General features: G+C 43.5%; 1 protein-coding gene across 8 annotated transcripts in view; it reads left to right on the top strand.

Moving 5' to 3' along the window:
* Positions 1–20,408, top strand: part of LOC138785550 (uncharacterized) — a 104,766-nt gene that overhangs the window by 66,552 nt on the left and 17,806 nt on the right. For 4 of the 8 annotated variants that reach the window (XM_069961606.1, XM_069961611.1, XM_069961605.1 and 1 more), the window contains exons 5-7: positions 2,851–3,035; positions 8,030–8,103; positions 19,151–19,338. In XM_069961606.1, the coding sequence (XP_069817707.1) occupies positions 2,851–3,035; positions 8,030–8,103; positions 19,151–19,247 (356 nt within the window). In that variant the 3' untranslated portion in view covers positions 19,248–19,338. Of the gene's footprint in view, positions 1–2,850; positions 3,036–8,029; positions 8,104–9,109; positions 9,264–14,597; positions 14,761–14,793; positions 15,249–19,150; positions 19,339–20,408 lie in introns of those variants that run through there. The other 4 variants (XM_069961607.1, XM_069961610.1, XM_069961608.1 and 1 more) reach the window with 4 other exon arrangements.

Here is a 20,408-nt window from a genome sequence, read left to right as displayed (position 1 = left end):
CCCCCATATTGTATACACTCCCCCCGCAGGTAGCCACCCATACTGTATACACCCCCCACACCTGTGGACAGCCCCCATACTCTACACCCCCCTGCAGGTAGCCCCTATATACTCTATACACTGCCCCCCTTCTTGCAGGTTGCCCCCACACTGTATACACTCCACTTCACAGGTAGCCCCCCATATTGTATACACCCCCCACCCCTGCGGGTAGCCCCCATATTCTATACACTTCCCCCCCTTGCAGGTAGCCCCCATATTCTATACGCACCCTCCTTGCAGGTTGCCCCCATACTGTATACACTCCCCCCTTGCAGGTAGCCCCCCCTACTCTATACACCCCCCTTCCTGCAGGTAGTCCCTATACCGTATACACTCCACCCTCCGCAGGTAGCTCCCATACTGAATACACTCCCCCCCTTGCAGGTAGCCCCCATACTGTATACACTCCCCCCTGCAGGTAGGCCCCATACTGTATACACTCCCTCCTGCAGGTATCCCCCATACTGTATACACTGCCCCCCTTGCAGATAGCCCCCATACTGTATACACTTCCTCCTGCAGGTAACCCCCATACTGTATACACTGCCCCCCTTGCAGATAGCCCCCATACTATATACACATCCCCTTCAGGTAGCCCCCATGCTGTACACACCCCCTCTAGGTAGCCCCCATGCTGTATACATTCCCTAACACCCCCTTACTGTATACATCCCCCCCAACACCACCTACCGGCAGGTAGGCCGCTTCCTGTATACATTGTATATACACTGTACACTGTTAGGGTGCCTTCACACCTACCGGATCCGCAGCGGATTTCATGAAAATTCCCTGTGGATCCAGTGCCATTATACGCTATGACACTACATACTCTCAGCGAGATTGACATCCTGCTGTGAGTATGTAAATTAACCCCCTTGGCGGCCGGAGAGTAACTTACACTGACAGAGGCGCCCATCATCCCGCCCGCACAGACCGCTGTTAGATCGTGCAGTCTCCCCTCCAGTGTGCTCAGCGCTGTGCTGCTGCTGGGCACGGCTCTCTCCTCACGGCGCTCTCGACATTCGCTACGTGAAATTCGCTGCGGATCCGGTAGGTGTGAAGGCACCCTTACTGTATTTATTTCTGTGGATGTTGTGAGGCAGCCGCCCTAGCAACCAATCAGATTCCAGCTCGCTGTGAAAATGAAAGCAGTAATCCTATTGGTTGCTAAGGCTCCAACTGCCATTTCAGCTGCAGCTAATTATATCACCTGTGTGGGCAGTGAGGAGATTTTCCCATTCATCTCTATGGGGCGCCTCTCTTTCCCCTCCCCCTCCCCTCCTGTACATCTGGCAAGGACGGGACCTTCGCTCTAAGCGGCCCTGGCACCCAATGTATCTGTGTGCCAAATTTGGGGTCAAACAGTTCATGCATTTGGAAGTCTATATGGGACAGACAGACACTTTCATTTTTATTATATAGATGACCCATCTGTAGCATAGCTCCCCTCTATAATACAATAAAGAATAACCAATATATTAACAAATCTATATCAATATAATATAGGGTCCATTCTCTGTCCAACCTTAGGGAAACCCCCAACTCCTGTACACCACAGTGTATTCTTTCTAGTCTTATACAGTGCTCTCTGCTGCCACCTCTGTCCGTGACCGAAAACCTTTCCAGCTCGCCAGACTATTTCTGCAGAACATACAGCAGCTGTAAGTACTAGAAGACTGGAAATTTTCAAATAGAATTAAAGTACACATTTTTGGCACAAGTTGATTTGAAAGAATTGTTTTGCAGGAGTTCCCCTTTAAAACGGTCAGTGAAAATGTCTGTTTATTTGTTGATGTTGCTGAACTGAGGTTGTGCTTTGTAACAAAGCTTTGGTGAACTATTCCAATGAAGGTGATCGTTTTCGAAAGTTCAGATTTATTATGTAGATCCTAGACAAATATAAAACCTCATCTACTAGTAATTCCCTGAAATAATAAAAAAAATCAGCTAGAAAGAAATGTAAATAATGACTTATGGAAATGTAGTATCATATCAAAACCGAACAAAAAAGAGGAGTCATGTGGATGTTAACTTTAGATTTTATTCATTATGACATTTTCCTTCTAGTAACTTGGTTATGCAAATACGCTTTAGTTTCCAGGATAGCAATCATTTGTATTTCACAGTGTGTCTGAATATTTTAAGCAAAATGTGACCTAATGTTATTGGTATAGCAGAAGATACGGGTTGCTAGTGAGTCAGTCTGACAGTGGGATAAGGTAACACACTAATTTGGGAACATGGGTGCGCTGCTTACACAGTGATTCCTAACCTTCTAACCATGGCTCACACCAGGGAACCCCACTAATAAAACTGTTGTTTCATCTGGGGTGGGTGGGGGAGTGGTGATCAGGTGGGTGGTTGGCTCGTTACGGGGGGGTTGGTGCTGAAGTGAGGGGGTGTGATGGGGTGTTGTGGGCACTTGGGGAGGGGGGGGGGCACCAATTCAGGTTTGCCTTAGGCGGCAGAAAATATACAATCGGCCCGGCATAGATACCAATGACTGCTTGACATTTATTTCTCACATTGCTCTGGTATAATGAAAGCTGAGCTGTGATAGGTTGCTAAGAAAAACTTACTGTAAGACAGTGTTTAGATGCCTATAGAGAACAGGCTATGATAATGGCTAATAACAGAGAAACACAGTTACCAAGTGCTTGGTACGTCTGAGAAGGTCAGGACCTTTACATACATCTTGCGGGGCACCTACATAACAAATTTGGGATCAAGCAGTTGAGGTGTTGGATGCCTATAGAGGACAAACAGACATTTGCTTTTATAATATGGATTCCCAATCTCTTCCTCCAGCCAGCATTCCCGAGAAGAATAGGTCAAGGGACAATTTCGAGGTGCAGAATGCGAGATCTGGAGCTTGGAATACGATATCCTCAGATTACAGTTCAGAGTGTGAATGTTGTTACTGTGATTCTCAATCAACCGGAGAAATTAGCTGCAATGAAACCAGCCCTTCCCAATGGCTACTACGCTACCAGGTAATGATGACATTGATTGCTCAGTGGTGGTAATCACCTATTGCGGATTGGAAACTCATTTGGGCAGAGCATTCTCCTGCTGCGTTGTTTCTATACTTCTTAGGCTGAAGTGTTATTGTCAGTAAAATTATCTTCTGACGTGTTGCACAGAAGTCAAAAGTTAGAGGGGTTTTCCAGGATAAAACAATTCTCAATAGTTGATCGTCGGGATGCTGACACTTGACTCCCCCGCACTGTTTGGCGCCCTATACTGTGTGTAGTATTGCAGTACCCAGGCTGCAAAGGGAACAGAGCCAACTGCTTCAAGCTCCGTTCTCACTGTAGTGCAGATGTCGAACAGCTGATCGTGGGAGAGCCAAGAGTCGGCACCCCAACTATCAACTATTGAGAATTGTTTTATCCTGGAAAACCTTTTTAACTGTTCACATGTCTGTGCAACATGTAAATACACAACCTAAGAATTATGGAACCAGGGTGTTGGCACCTTGATGATCAACTATTGATAACTAGAGATAAGCTAGTAGTGAAAAATTCGAACTTTCGAATATCGAGTCGAGTAGACCTCGATACTTGACTATTCGATCGAATATCAAATCCCATTAAAGTGTATTGGCGAAAAATGCTTGACACTTGGAAACCAAAATTCGACCATTTGGAGGTCACCAAGTCCACAATGACACCTGTAGAAGTTATGCCAACACCTCTGGAATGCAACTGGGACAGCAGGGGAAGCATGCCTGGGGGCATCTAACATGCCGAAGTCAAATCATTAAGTCATTATCACAGTCTCTCAACAATAAACTCCAAACACAATATAACCTCTATGTAAAGTTGAAAATACACCAGGAAACCTTCTTTCCTCTACATTTGCATGGACATAAAGCCAAATTTTAAGCAAAAGAAACATTTTCATGCACCCCTTTAAATCATGTTGCCTATGACAACTACAGATGGCGTAGGCAAGGGGTAAATCAAACAGCACCCACCGCTAACTGTCATAGTGTGTTTGTGTGTGTGTGTTATGTGGTCAGACACGTTCTACACATGAAGGGGTGTGGTTCTCATGGAAACCATGTAAAAACTGAAATTGAGGCCCGTCAGTGAGGTGAGCCTTCCAAAAATCCTGGGAGTTACAGAAGAACTGATAACGATACAGTCTTTTTAAGAGACCCTGGAATTTGAATGTTCACACATTACAATCTAAGAGAAGGCAAATTTAAATTGAATTTGATGGAAAAACCACCCACTACTACCGCCTCTACCGACCTGATTGATCCTCCCTGCTAAACAGTGACTTCTTTCACCTAAAAACATATTGAAAGAATGCTGGAAATTAGCAGGCCCTTGAAGTGAATCCTTCAAAAATTTATTTTGCGGTGAGGCCTTCAACATTCCCATTCGATTCGATTTAATTTACTAAAAAAAAGTAAATGAAGGATTGAACTGAATTTGAGTTAATTTGAAATCGAAGATTAAATAAAAAGTGACCTTTACCGAGCTGCTGGCTTCTGCCTTTGAAAACAGCTACATAAGGAAGGCAGAGGACACCCCCAGCAAACTTTTATCCACTAATTATATGGTTTGAAATGGACAACACAAGGAGCGGAAAAGGAGCGGACGCAGGCTAAGGGGAGGTTAAGGTAGAAGGCCCCAAAGTGGCTGAAGCAGAGGCAGATGGAGAGGTGTCCTTGCTGGTGGTCTTAACTGCAGATGGGTAAGAGCCAGTGGTGGCAACGCCAGGCGCAGATTGTCATGCACTTGCTCTTCCCCCTCATTCCAGTGCTTGGCTTTCAAGTGATGCCGCATGCCTAAGATCGTCATGTTGCTTTTCTTGGAGCTTTGAGTGACAAACTCCGCTGAGTTTATCATCCGCGAAACCCCTTAAAGATGTCTTCTACTGAATACTCAAGGTACTTTATACTAAAATCATATCCAGCATAAAAGGGATACTTTGGTAGTTAACAGGACCCCACTAGGTTGGATTGTGACTATTGTCTATAACTAATGGAGTCATATGAGCACTTCTTGTCCAACACCAATTTTAAATGTCCAAACTGTCCTCTTAAAGAGGGAGCACATGCCAAATGACCCACCTCTGTGATTGGTGACACAAGGCCCAGGACTCTCATGAGGGTACTGATCAAGGACTTTTGAGGTGCTAACATCAACAGTGTCATCAACAACATCAGCAGTCGGAACCCCGGCTGCTGAGATGAGTCCAACGCCCATAGAGAATGACGGCTCCATTAATTCTCTATGGACGTTGGACTCATCTCAGCAGCGCACGCGCCGGGCTTCAGACCAGGATATCTCTGTCCCGGGACCGGCTCCAGTAGCGGGACTTGGCAAGATGGGGTAAGTATAGGGGGCTCTAGCTGGGGGTCGGGCGGCCTTCACCCCGGCACGGGGGGTGACAGGTACCCTTTAAAGCGAATCATTACAATCAATGGAGCCGCATCATAGAGGGGTTTCCTCCCACTGTAGAAATGCTATTGTGCAATAGGACTTGATGAAAGGATGGTCCCAAAGAGGCGCTGTGGAAGAGACCCAGGTGTTTTGGAAGTAACAGTGACAACCTTCTTAGGGAATGTCTGCAGGAGATATTAACTCAGCCTTATCTTTGGTGGTACAGAGGAGCTCCCAGCATGCCTCTGGGAGGCTGAGCCTGACTGCTGATATCTCTCATGGGGTCTTCATCTAGCCAGTCTGACTTTTCTTTGAGTATTTTACCTGTTTTATTGACCAACCTCCATGATCCTATCAAGTTTTAAGCTAAAGAGTCTTCTCATAGGGTAAACCACATAGGTTGAAATTAGAAGCATTCACCTTAACTGAATGTTGCGGTCAATGCTGTAATTCACATCACAAACTGCTGTTTGTAGTTAATATACTGTTTAGTAATATTGCATTATGAAGCTCTGTACACCCACAGATCCCCCGTCCTCACTACAGAAATAAACATTCATCATGGCCATGTGATGATGTGTTCTCTATGGACAGGGTTAAGCTACAGCCAGATTGCCCTTATTTCTCTGAGAACAAAGGGGTCGGGCAGGGAAGTTCTCAGGAGACCCCCATACACTTTGTGCTATATGCAAGTGGCCGAGATAAGTATAAAATGTGTCAGGACCTTAAGACAAATGTGACAACACATCAAATGTAACAAGCCTTGCATTGAATTCTGAACAGAGTCCTTCACTCATATCACTACATCTTGGATGAACAATTTTGTCAATCTTCGGAGCAGCAATATTAACACCTATTAAATGCTCAGGAGTCCTGGGGATATCATAATGTGTCTACATTTGAAGGTTGACTTCCTTCCTGCAGACCCTCTGTTGCAAGATCCAGTGAAACATCTTAGGGGAGAATTAAAACAAGAAACCATTAAACAAATTTAATGAAATAGATCACAGAAAAAGAGGAGAGAGAGGAAATGACAAGAGCCAGTAATGTGTGACGTTTTGTTTCTCATATTTCTGGTCATGCTCAGGCAAATGCATTTCCAGGAAACCCAATAATCCCTGTAGATTAAACCAGCAATACCTCACCAGCTCCTCTGGCATCATTCAGGATCAGTGACTGTAATGTCTGACAGCTGCAGGGCCAGGGGAACAGGTGGAGGTAAGTATGCAGGCAGTTGTTTTAATGCACAGAGAATAATAGGGTTATACTGGAAAACTCCTTTAATCTTGTCTGGTGTAGCCAACACATTGTAAACTGGTGAATATACAATATATTGTAATCCCTTTTATTTTCTTCTTCTTCTTCTTCTTCCAATTTTTTGCAATACAGCCCGAACCACTTTGTTTACAGACTGTGTTTTCAAGCCCTTGGCAATAAAAGGTGTGCTATGTATTTTTGGATTTAATCAGATTTGTCTTTTTTTTTTTTTAAATGTATGTTTAAAAGACAATAATTCCCCGTAGAAATGAATGGTGGAATGTTCCAAAATTTAAAGTAACTCTAAACCCAAAATCTGTCCCTCTCAAACTACCTTCGGGTAGCGGCTTTTATTCAAAGATATGTCCTGGGATCTGTTCGGCTGGTAATGCAGTTATTGTCCTAAAAAACAACTTTTAAACTTGCATCCCTATGTCAAACGGCCGTCGCTTACAGTATCTGTGCCCTTACTTTGCACCACCCCTCCGTCCCTCCTCCCCACCCTCTTCATCATTAGCAATGCCCCTAGAACATTTTCTCCTGTCTGAACACTGCACAGGTGCCTTAACGATCCAGCCCATGTGCCGGGCTGCCACAGGTGGGGAATAGGTGACAATCTGCCTGGAGCATTTCTAATGATGAAGAGGGTGGGGAGGAGGAACAGAGGGGTTGTGCCAGCCTAATGCACACACACTCTAGGCCACGGCAATTTGGCACAGGGCTGCTAGTTTAAAAGTTGTTTTTTTAGGACAATAACTGCACCACCTGCCGAACTGACCCCAGGACAGATCTTGGATTAAAAGCAGCTATCTGAAGGTACAAGTGGTTTGGGGGGGTCAGATTGTGAGTACAGAGTCGCTTTAAATATCATACATCACAGCCCAAACCAGCCAATCACAGCACACATGCAAATAGCTGAAATTTAGCAGCCAATAGAAACTCGCAGGTCCTTCACTCAACGCCTGACAACTTCCACATGGTCACATGTCCCTACACGAGAAGATGTCCACAAAATTGTCATGGTAACCTAGCAATTTTCTTTACTAATAAAAGGTCGATGTGGATATCACTGTTAAAGGGCCAGTACCGCATACATTCTTAAAGCCTTTACTGAATTCACTTTTAAATAGTGAAGTTACTCTTAAAGGACCAGTACTGAATTAGCTCTTAAGTTTCTCTTAAAGGGGTTCTGTGGAAGCCACTACTTCCTCAAAGTACAGCTTTCTTGCATATGACTTATGAAGAAAACCATCTGATTTGTAAAGGTTGTTTATCAAAGTTAGGATTTACTCCTGTTAATGAAACAAGAACTGTGTTAATTTTCTTTCCAGGTTAAAAAAGACTACTTCATCTATAAGTATAATACCTTCGGTCTGGAGATGATACAGGCTGTGCGTAGCCTCAGGTAGGAAAAACATTTAAATAACAGAATATCTGTAATGCTCATATTTACTAGGAAGCTGCCTATAGTAGTAGGAGGGGGTGTTTGCTTAATTTTACAATTTAAAAGCTTGTCTTTTAAAAGATAAAACTTGGTGTTGTGTGTTTCCATTTTTTTCTAGGTCTTAGGTCATTGCAATTACAGTGATAAAAAATAATTTGGTTATTTTTATCAAATCTCTTTTTATTATAGATGTAGGAAATCTTACAGAAGTAAAATAGACAGCACAAATTATTATAGGAGGGTATTTAAAAAAAAAAAAAAGGAACAGGATTTTTTATAAACAAGCATTAAATTGCTTATTAGTGTTGAGAAGACTGTTTAGATTTGGCTCAGCATTTCACTCCTGGCGGCTGGAGAAGTTGGATGCCACCTTAGGGCTGCCTGGAAACATTGTAACTAGGACTACCTAGGGCAGCATGCATCTTCGCCAGCCGCCAGGAGTCAAATGCTGAGCATTCCAGTTCAGAGAGTGTTGCAGACTCTGAACAGTTTGGCAACTCAACTCAACACTATTGCTTATACTGATCAGCACAGCATTAATCAGTACAATCTGTGGTCTGCTAGAACCTGTTTGAGACAGACTGTACTAGCAGATCTACTATAGCAGGCAGTGAGGTCACATTGCAGGGGAGCCAATAGGACACTTGACAGGGACAGCACCTTTCATTCAGTGATCAAAATACTGTGATTGGTATTGTTTGTAGCATTTACAGTGTTAAAGGAGAAACATTAATGTGATTGCTGATGTTGGTCATTAGTGGCGGATGACTGATAGCACCCAGCACCTGCTGTTTATGGAGCAGGCTTAGCTCTCAAGCCACTTCCATGTTCCCTTTCATTACTGCTGATGTAGGTAGCCATATGGTGGTTGTGAAGGGGGTTGGGGATATTACAAATGCTAAAAAGTGTTTCTATTCTAGCCATGTAAAACCAGCCATAGCTTCTATATGATTTTTTTTTCTGTAAGGGTCACTGTCATGATGCCATGCTGTGTGCTGTCTACAATTGGAGAGGTGCAGCTGATGCCGGATGATTAGATTGCCTCGGCAATCATCCCACAACTGTCGAGTTCCATGCATGAGCCCTATGAATTGATATAATGAAGTTTGGAGCAACTCTGGGTATCTTAAAGGACAAGTGCCATGAAAAACTTTTCCCAGTAATTGAAGCACATTACAAAGTTATATAACTGTGTAAAATGCTTCAATCACCTATCTGCCTCCCTTCCCTGTCTTTTCCCCCCTCCACCCCCCACCAGGAAGTGTCCTGACTCACACAGACCTGATTACTGTCGTCACCGTCACCAAGCTCTTCTCTCAGCTCCTTCTCCTGTTACACTAGCCTCCCCCCTCCCTTGCCTTGTCAGGTGACAGGCTTGCTCAGCTCCCATTGGCTGAACAACTGCAAGCCATCACTTGTCACATCTCACTTGCTTATCTTCCCTCAGACTGACTCCAGCACTTAGGCAGCTCCCCCCTCCCTTCATACCCTCTCTCCTGCTGCCGTGGACTCAGTGAAGGAGTCATGTCACTAGAGAAGATAAGCTGAGCAAGCAGAGTCACCTGACAAGGAGGGGAGGGGGAGGCTGGTGTAACAGGAGCTAGAGCAGCCCTCCTGCTGATGACTTATCCTCACAAGAAGGAGCTGCCTGGTGACGGTGACAACAGTAATCAGGTCTGTGAGTCAGGACACTTCCTGGTGGGGGTGGAGGGGGGAAAAGACAGGGAAGGGAGGCAGATAGGTGATTGAAGCATATTACACAGTTATATAACTTTGTAATGTGCTTCAATTACTGGGAAAAAGTTTTTCATGGCACTTGTCCTTTAATGAAAGCTCAGATCTGCCTGCATCATCCTGTAATATATACAACAGGTGAAATAAGTATTTAACACATCACTAATTTTCTACATAAATATATTAAGAGAGGTGCTATTGATGTGAAATTCTCAACGGATGTCTGTAACAACCCATCCAATCCACAAGAGATATCAAACCATAGATGCCCATAAATTAGGTGTAATAATGAGAAATGACACAGGGGAAAAAAGTATTGAATACAAGAGAGGTGCAAAAAGCCATGGAAAGTCATGACACCAGCTAAAATCTTATCAGTAATTAGAATGCAGTCCTGGTTCAATCAATGGCCTATAAAACGGGATCTCATTGTCAAGGTGCCAAACAAAAAACATCTGAGGCTGGGTTCACACTACGTATATATTTCAGTCAGTATTGTGTATATATACACATACACACACACACGCATACACCTACCAGTAGCATCACTTGGTCGTGAAAGGGGGTGGGGGCCAAGTTGACCTCTCGCACAAGGGCCCAGGGGACATTAGCTACGCCCCTGCATGTATACTTTGTTTGTATACTGCTGACTATTTTCTTGTTTCTTTTTTCTGTTGGCCTGTTTGAATGGCTGCTGTTAAACTTTAAGCTCTAAAAAAACATTTAAAAAAAGACAAGACTGCTTCAGGCTGGGTTCACACTACGTATATTTCAGTCAGTATTGTGGTACTCATATTGCAACCAAAACCAGGGGTGGATTAAAAACACAGAAAGGATCTGTTCACACAATGTTGAAATTGAGTGGATGGCCGCCATTTAATGGCAAATATTTGCTGTTATTTTAAAACAACGGCTGTTATATTGAAATAATGGCCGTTATTTACTATTATATGGCGGCCATCCACTCAATTTCAACATTGTGTGATCAGATCCTTTCTGTGTTTTTAATCCACCCCTGGTTTTGGTTGCAATATGAGGACCACAATACTGACTGAAATATACTTTTTTGTATACTGAAAAAACACTGAGGCTAGTTCCCATAAAAACCATATACTTTATTCGTAAAATTATACACAAACACTAAAAAAACAACAAAGAAACAGACCAGGATGAAAAGTGGCAGTGTGCAGAAAATGGCATGTATTACAAAAGATGACATGTACAAAAAATTAATTCATGGGGAGATAATTTCATAAATCTCACAGTATTGTTTATGGTTAGCTACCTATCTCACTGTAACCCCTACAAGGAGTATTCGTATCGGTCTCCCAAAACACATACATAATTTCATAAAAACTCACCCATTGTGATGTAAACCAATGCCACCGCCACCAGCAGGGCCGTTTCTAGGGGCGGGCGAGCCGGGCTACCGCACGGGGCGCCCACAGCTAGGGGGCGCCAGGCGGCACCCGACAGTACCCGGCCCGCAGCCCCCGCATCATCAGGACTGGCCCGAGGATCTGGAATCTAAGTTCCAGATCCCCTGGCCAGAGAGACCTTTAGCTGTACGTACAGCAAGCACAGCTAAAGGAAACAGCAGCCGGGGCAGAGACACAGGGGCTTCCTGTGCAGGCGGCTGTGTATGACAGGTGGCTGCCTGCACCGGAAGCCAGAAGAGGACGGGACTCACGAAGAAGAGGAGCAGGAGGCAGCAGGGGGAGAGGTGAGTATCTGGTGGGGGATCCTGCACAGAGGGAGCCCCGATATGTCCCGATAATGCCGCCCCCGCGATAAGCCCCGCCCCTCGCGCCAAAGTTTACATGTCATCCAGCTCTCCCAGCATCCTGTATGTCAGTGTAATGGTCACCCAGCTCTCCCAGTATCCTGTATGTCAGTGTATAATGGAGGTCACCAGCTTTCCCAGCATCCTGTATGTCAGTGTATAATGGAGGTCATACAGCTTTCCCAGTATCCTGTATGTCAGTGTATAATGGAGGTCACACAGCTTTCCCAGTATCCTGTATGTCAGTGTATAATGGAGGTCATCCAGCTCTCCCAGCATCCTGTATGTCAGTGTAATAGAGGTCATTCAGCTTTCCCAGCATCCTGTATGTCAGTGTAATAGAGGTCATTCAGCTTTCCCAGCATCCTGTATGTCAGTGTAATAGAGGTCATTCAGCTTTCCCAGCATCCTGTATGTCAGTGTAATAGAGGTCATTCAGCTTTCCCAGCATCCTGTATGTCAGTGTAATAGAGGTAATTCAGCTTTCCCAGCATACAGTTTGGGACTTTATAAGTGGGAAAAGGGGAAGTTGCTGGAAATGTGCGGAGCCTGAGATGTCTGTCTGGCAGGTCCTAAAGAGATGAATTGTAGCTGCAAGAAACCGTCATGGAGGCCGGGGCCGGATGCAGAGGAAAAGGGACCCGTCAGATCAAAGAAGACGTCACGTGTGAGTCCCTGTATAATGATTTTGTATTCAGTGGAACATTCTTTGGCAGGGGTGCAACAATGTTCTATGCCGCAATACACACACTGCTTCTTTCTAATAACCCGAATCTTGATAAAAGCCCCCCTACCTTCCCCAGGGCTAAACTGAGTGAGGGGGGGGGGGCACTTTTATCAAGATCTGCCCTGTTGTCAAAATGACCTAGAAACTGCCCTGGCCACCAGATCCCCCTAACGCCTATCCTATAGGTTTAAATGAACAAAGAAGCTTTGTATCTTACCTTTAAGTCCTAAATGTCAGTTTTTATTATTCTGTGTTTTAACTATTGTCTTCTGTATGTTTATTTTATGGTGCCATAGTTATCTGTGGGGATTCCGTGTCAGTCGTGAGGGGATTCTCTGCATATTGATGATGTGATGTGAAGATTGATATGACACACCCCGGGGGGTGGGGGTGGGGGGGGGGGGGGAGAAAAAGTAAAAAAGATAAAAAGAGAATAAGAAGTAGAGAGAAGATAAAGACGAAGAAAATGTCATTAAATGAATGGACGGTATAATATGAGAGATGAATTACGAATAATACCCTTGATACCTGTAATTTGCATTTTCTGTAACCTAATAGTGTTGTTAACATGGATGTGTGTATGTCTGTGGTCTATGTGGGGTGACACAGTGTTGTATGTGTGTAGGTAGGGGTGAAGGTGTTGGATATATGTGGCAGCGATTGTGTGTTGTGTCGTCTTTGTCTATGATGTCAGGGTAAATGTTATTTATTATTAAGTATTTTTTATTTTTTTATTTTTTCACGTATTGTATTTGTGACTGAAAATTACACATGCACATGATAACTTTATGCATTTTTCTATTGCTTTTTATTTCACGACGAATTTGGATTGTATAGAATATGAGTATATTTTGCACATTAGTATATAGCTTATAGTCATATATTGAAGCACTTTTATACTGCACTAAATGACACTTTACTAGATATGTTTACATATACACTTATGCCTATTGCACTTTATATTTGATATTATTGCACATATATATATATTTCACTTGTTTACCACTAGGTGGTAGTATATGTAGGTAATCAGATATGCAAATAGCCATCCCGATTTTATTTTTATAATAATATTGTTTAGGTGAAAGTTTCCCTTCTTGCTCCCTTCATGACCTAACATAGGGATTCAATAATTAGATTATTTCATTGTTATATATACCTAGGATGGTGCGCCGGCCTCTGGGATTGGAGTGTGGGCTTCCTTCCAAAACGGCCTTAGGTACGCTGTGCGCATGTCCGTGTGCGGGTCACGCGGCGGATATGCGTTCCAGCGTTGAGTAGCCGGAAGCGACGCGATACCCACATAACCCAGCGACTGGCACCGACGTCATCCATAGGCACCATATAAATAGCAGGCAGAGACATCAGTTAAGCCACGCCCTACTGAGGAAGCAATAGACGCGAAAACGTGAATCCCCACAGATAACTATGGCACCATATACCACTAAAATAAACATACAGAAGACAATAGTTAAAACACAGAATAATAAAAACTGACATTTAGGACTTAAAGGTAAGATACAAAGCTTCTTTGTTCATTTAAGCCTATAGGATAGGCGTTAGGGGGATTTGGTGGCGGTGGCATTGGTTTACATCACAATGGGTGAGTTTTTATGATGTTCACTTGAAATTATGTATGTGTATTGGGAGACCGGTACGAATACTCCTTGTAGGGGTTACAGTGAGATAGGTAGCTAACCATAAACAATACTGTGAGATTTATAAAAAAATCTCCCCATGAATTAATTTTTTGTACATGTCATCTTTTGTAATACATGCCATTTTCTGCACACTGCCACTTTTCATTCTGGTCTGTTTCTTTGTTGTTTTTTGAGTTTGTGTTTGTGTTTTTTAGCCTCAGTGTTTTTTCAGTATACAAATATGCGTAGAGGTGTTGATGTTTTGAGGTTTATCTGGACTAGTACGTTTTGAGGAGTTTATGTACATTGAGTTATTATTGTATGTCCAGGTGGGATTATAAGTATAATTGACTGAAATATACGTAGTGTGAACCCAGCCTCAACATGGGAAAAACTAGTGAGCTGTCTCAAGACCTTCACAACCTTTTTGTTGGAAACATACAAAGAAAAAAAAGGTTGGAGAATCAAGTGTCCTTAATATTTCCTTATTTGTTTAATATTCTCAGTTAAACACTTTGCTCTTCCATTTTTTTTTCCTTTTTTGATGTTTCCATTATACAATCGGCGGAAGAATTGTGTGTCTATCCGGAGGAATAGAAGGGAACCTGAGCTGAAATTTCTGTGGGTGTTGTCTTTCTAGGAGTGGTGAGAATTCACCACTCACCAAGTGGAAGTGTTTAGTCCTACGGATAAGTGTGTGTTCAAGTCTTGGATGGTACTTGTTACAACCTTCTTGTGGCAAAACATACCGATGGCATTGGTTACAGAAGAATTTCTACACTACTGAAGGTTCCAGTGAACTCTGTTGAAGCCATAATCCAGAAGTGGAAAGAACATAATTTCGCCATAAATCGGCCATGACCAAGTGCTTCCTGCAAGATTTCAGACACAGGAGTGAAAGGAATTATCAAAAAAGTTGTCCAAGAGCCAAGTACACCTGTCAAGAGCAACAACATTTTGACAAACCTGTGAAATAATGAGAGAATATAGCCTGGTCAGATGAGAGCAAAATATAACTCTTTTGATGCCTGACTTGAATCCAATAGAAAATTTATGGAAGGAACTAAATGTCAGTGGCCCACTGCACCTCAGGATTTTAAAAAAATGGGCCAAAATGCCACCTGAGCAATGCATGGCACTAGTTTCTCCAAATAGGAGGTGTCTTGAAGCTGCCATTACCAACAAAGTCTTTTGTATGAAATACAAGGTACATCCTCTTTAATTTGACCCACCAATAGAATGGCGCCGTCACGTCCGCGGCCCGGTTCCCGTGTACATCGCCGTTCTATCCACGGGTCCCGGGCCGGTGCTCAAGCACAGGAGGTCGGCCGGCCGGCCCCCAGTGGGAGGGAATTCCCTCCCCTCTATGACGCGGCTCCTTTAGAATCAATGGAGCCGCGTCATAGAAGGGAGGGAATCCCCGCCCACTGGGGGCAGCCCGGCCCGCCTTCTGTGCTTGAGCCCCGGCCCAGTATTCATGCATAGAATAGCGCCGTACATGGGAAACGGGATCGAAAAACGTACCGCGGCACCAGCCGGCTTCCCCCTGACGGTGCCGTTCTTTTGGTGGGTCAAATTAAAGAGGATGTACCTGATGGTACATCCTCTAAGAATAATTAGTTTCTTAGTAAGTATGTTCAATACCTGTGTCATTTCTCATTATTACACATTATTTATGGACATCTATGGTTTGATTTAATTGCCTGAGTGAATTGTGTCAGAGTAAAACCAGCCACAAAAATAAAAATTCTACAGGTCTTGAAATGTAGGGAAAGAAGAAAACTTAAGGCTAGGTTCACACACAGTGAAAAAAGAAAAAGTGGTAAAATACGATCATAAATTTCAGTGAAAATAAAACAAGCAATTTAATGGAAAATACTGGACGTTATTTCAAAACAATGACAGTTGTTTTACAATAATGGCCATTATTTGCCATTAAATGACGACCATCCACTCAATTTTAAAGAGGATGTATCTCTTTAATCTGACCCAGGGATGGAACGGTGCCGTCACGGGGAAGCCGGTGCCACAACCCGATTCCCGTGTACGGCACCGTTCTATGCACGGGTCCCGGGCCGGAGCTGAAGCACTGGAGACGGGCCAAACCTCCCCCAGTGGGAGGAATCCCCCCACCCCTGTATGACGCGGCTCCATTAATTCTAATGAAGCTGCGTCATAGAGGGGAGGGAATTCCCTCCCATTGGGGGACAGCCCGCCTTCTGTGCTTCAGCTCCGGCCCGGGACCCGTTGATAGAACGCCGCCGTACACGGGAACAGGGCCGCGGTTCCCGTGACGGCTCCATTCTATCCCTGGGTCAGATAAAAGAGGCTGTACCTGATGGTACATCCTCTTTAACAGTATGTGAACATAGCCTTATGTTCTGTGTGGGAACATAGCCTTATGCTAAAAATTGAGCCGTATTTTATGTTATGTTACTATGTTCACACACACAGTATTTTTGCTCAGTATTTTGCAACCAAAACCAGGAGTGGGTTGAAAACACAGAAAGGCTATGTTCACACACTGTTGAAATTCAGTGGGTGTCCGCCAAAGTGGATTTAACGGCAAATAACGACCGTTATTTCAAAACAACGGCTTTTGTTTTAAAAAACCATAATTATTAGTCATTAAATGATAGCCATCCACTAGATTTCTACAGTGTGTGAGCATTGCTTTTCTATTTTTTCAATCCACTCCTGGTTTTGGTTGACAGAGACAGGCAAAAATACTGTGTGGGAACATAGCCTTAAGCTAAAACTTGAGCCGTATTTTACCATATGTAAACATAGCCTCAGGCTATGTTCCCACACAGTATTCTTGTTCAGTATTTTGGTCAGTATTTGTATTTGGGAACATAACCTTAAAGTGATTTTATTGTGCAGGACTAATACAAATTTGGTATAGCCCAAATATAATTGCCCCACTAAACACAGTTTTAACGTGATTTACACAGCATGGAAAATGCTGTAAGGCATAACTACTATGTCCCTTACATCTACACCAAGATGCATTAAAAAAGACCTCTCAATCTGCATATCTCTCTTTTATAATGAAAAAATAATTGCTACAACACACCGGTCTTGATGGTATACAAACATTTTTATAATTTGAACACTAGGTGGCACAGTTGTTTGTAAACCTGTGTAGGTAATGTACATACATATAAAAAGCCAGAATTATGACTTACCGATAATTCACTTTCGTGAGTTCCTTATGACAGCACCACACATGGAGGCAGGGCCGATTCTAGCTCTTCTGCTGCCTGAGGCGAGAACTGAAATAGCGCCCCCCCCCCCCCCCACACACACACAACTGAGATCAACATCATATAAACACCAAATAATCCCACCACATAATGACTGCATATCAGCACTCCATAGTGACTAAATACTATCACCAATATTGCCACTACAAGGGAAAAATTCCACCACTGACTGATCAATACCACCAGTACTGCTACTGAATAAAAAAACACTGTATAGAGTCCAGCATTACCCCCACACAGTGACAGTATAGTGATCAGGGTACAGTTACATCCAGTGACTCACAGGTGACGTCTTCTGTCATCAGAGTTGTTCACTTTCTCTTTTCTTCTACATTCGGATCCGACTCCATCATGAAGACTTCTGTTAGCCATGACTTGTCCCTGCAGCATCTATTGGACAGACATTTTAGGCTACACAATTTAGAAGATCCCTTCTGCATCTCCATACTATTATAATCCCCATTCTCCTCATGTAGTCATAATCCCCCCAGGCAGTTATAATCCCCCCATTTCCTCCTGTAGTCATAATCCCCCGTGTCCCCCATCTCCTCATAATCCTCCAATCTCATCATAATCCCCCCCCCACCTGTGCCCCCCATAATCCTCCCATCTCCTCATATTCCTCCTGTGCCCCCCATAATCCTCCCATCTCCTCATATTCCTCCTGTGCCCCCCATAATCACCCCCTGTATCATCCATCTCCTGTGTCCTCCTATCTCCCCACAATCACCCCCTGTATTATCCATCTCCTGTGTCCCCCCACAATCACCCCCTGTATCATCCATCTCCTGTGTCCCCCCATCTCCCCACAATCACCCCCTGTATCATCCATCTCCTGTGTCCCCCCATCTCAGCAAAGTAAAACAAAAAACAGGCCAGCAGCTACTCACCTCACCACTCGTTCCCCCGCTGTCCCTGTGGCTTCCTGGTCACTTCATGGTCAGGCTGATCACAGATCTCATAGAGCAGCCTGACCAGGAAGACATCACTGGCTGCTCCAGATCACTTCTAGATCGCAGCACTAACACAGCCTGCGATCTAGAAGTGAATGGCACAGGGCAGAGAACTGAGCCTCCCGTCAGCCCCGGAATACGCTTACAGGAGCAGAGACATCAGTCTATGGCTGATCTCTCTGCTCCTGTAGTCAGTGAGCGGTCATGCATATAATATATGCATGAAAGCTCACTGTGCAGGGGCGGCCAGTGCTGCCCCCTGCAGGATCCTAAGAGCTGCTGCCTGAGGCGAAGACTTCACTTCGCCTCATGGCAGACGTCACCTTTGACCCTATTAGGAACAGGAAACACACAGAGGTTAAAAGAGGACTTCCCATACTCCCTCTCAGTGTAATTTTAACGACCCATACAGGATAATACACTATTAGGGAGAGCAATATAAGGGTGCTGTCGTGAGGAACTCATGAAAAGTGAATTATCGGTAAGTCATAATTCTGGCTTTTTACAGAATCCTCATGACAGCAACACACACAGAGACATAACGCAGATTTTGGGGAGGTACCACTGCTTTCTCCCAAAAGCCAGATCTTGAGAAGTGCCAACATGCAACCAGTAATGAAGAATGTATGAGGCGACGACCAGGTAGCTGCCTTGCATATTTGTTCAAGTGAGGCTGCTGATCTTGCTTCCCACAACGCTGCTGTAGCTCTTATTAAGACCTGTGGGGGATTTTTACCCCATTGAATGGTAGGCTTCACAAATTGCCGACTTTATCCAACGGGTGATTGAGCTTTTTGTCGCTTTTTTGCCCTTATTTTGGCCCTGGAATTGGTAGATTCTAAATATTGTAGGATAGCTCTTCTCACATCCAGAAGATGAAAGGCCTTCTCTTTTTCATTCTTTAGATCATCACAGAAAGACGGAACCACTATATCCTGCAATCTGTGGAAAACTGTCACAACCTTAGGAAGAAAAGCTGGATTGAGTTTAAACACAATTTAAACTACTACACAGTTCAAAATACTTTTGTTAAGGCCTGAAGCTCCCCTCCCCCAGCCCCCTCCCCTAATAAAAGTCTGAATCCCCCCCCTTTTCCCAGGTTATTAATAAAAGTAAATAAATAAACATGTTTGCTATCGCCGCGTGCGTAATCGCCTGAACTATTAACTAATCACATTCCTGATCTCGCACGGTAAACGGCGTCAACGGCGACAGCCCCATAGACCAAAGGATAAAAGCGCTATAAGCATGGGAATGGAGCGGTTTTAAGGAACATATATTTGTAAACAATGGTTTTAATTTTTTACAGGCCATCCGATACAAGAAAAGTTATACATGTTATATATCATTTTAATCGTAACGACTTGTGGAACATATATAACAAGTCAGTTTTACCCCAGGGCGAACGGCGTAAAAACACATATCCACTAAATTCACAAAATGTGTTTTTTTTCAATTTCACCACACATTGAATTTTTTCCTGCGTTTGCAGTGTACTTTATGCAAAAAATCAGCCTGTCATTGCAAAGTATAATTAGTGGCGCAAAAAATAAGGGCTCATGTGGGTTTCTAGGTGAAAAAATGCAAGTGCTATGGCCTTTTATGCACAAGGAGGAAAAAACCAAAACGCAAAAATCAAAATTGCCCCGGTCTTTAAGGGGTTAAGTGACATATATTTGTTGACAATGGTTTGAATTTTTTACAGGCCATCAGATACAATATAAGTTATACATGTTATATATCATAGTAATCGTAACGACTTGAGGAATATATATATAACAAGTCAGTTTTCCCCCAGGGCGAATGGCGTAAAAACATATTTCCCCCAAATAAACAAAATGCGTTGTTTTTTTCAATTTCACCACACATTTTTTTTTTTTTTCTGGTTTCGCAGTGTACTTTATGCAAAAATTCAGCCTGTCATTGCAAAGTACAATTAGTGACGCAAAAAATAAGGGCTCATGTGGGTTTCTAGGTGGAAAAATGCAAGTGCTATGGCTTTTTAAGCCCAAGGAGGAAAAAACGAAAACGCAAAAATCAAAATTGGCTCTGTCTTTAAGGGGTTAAGGTAAGATATGTCAAAGAGACTTCATTCAAGGGCTCAAAAGGTTCCTTTGACAAACCTAACAAAACCAAAATTCAGATGCCAAGGTGGAGCAAGAT

The sequence above is a fragment of the Dendropsophus ebraccatus genome, chromosome 3 (genome assembly GCF_027789765.1).
Source record: "Dendropsophus ebraccatus isolate aDenEbr1 chromosome 3, aDenEbr1.pat, whole genome shotgun sequence".
Taxonomy (NCBI): Eukaryota; Metazoa; Chordata; class Amphibia; order Anura; family Hylidae; genus Dendropsophus; species Dendropsophus ebraccatus.
This window is presented reverse-complemented; position numbering and strand designations above follow the sequence as displayed.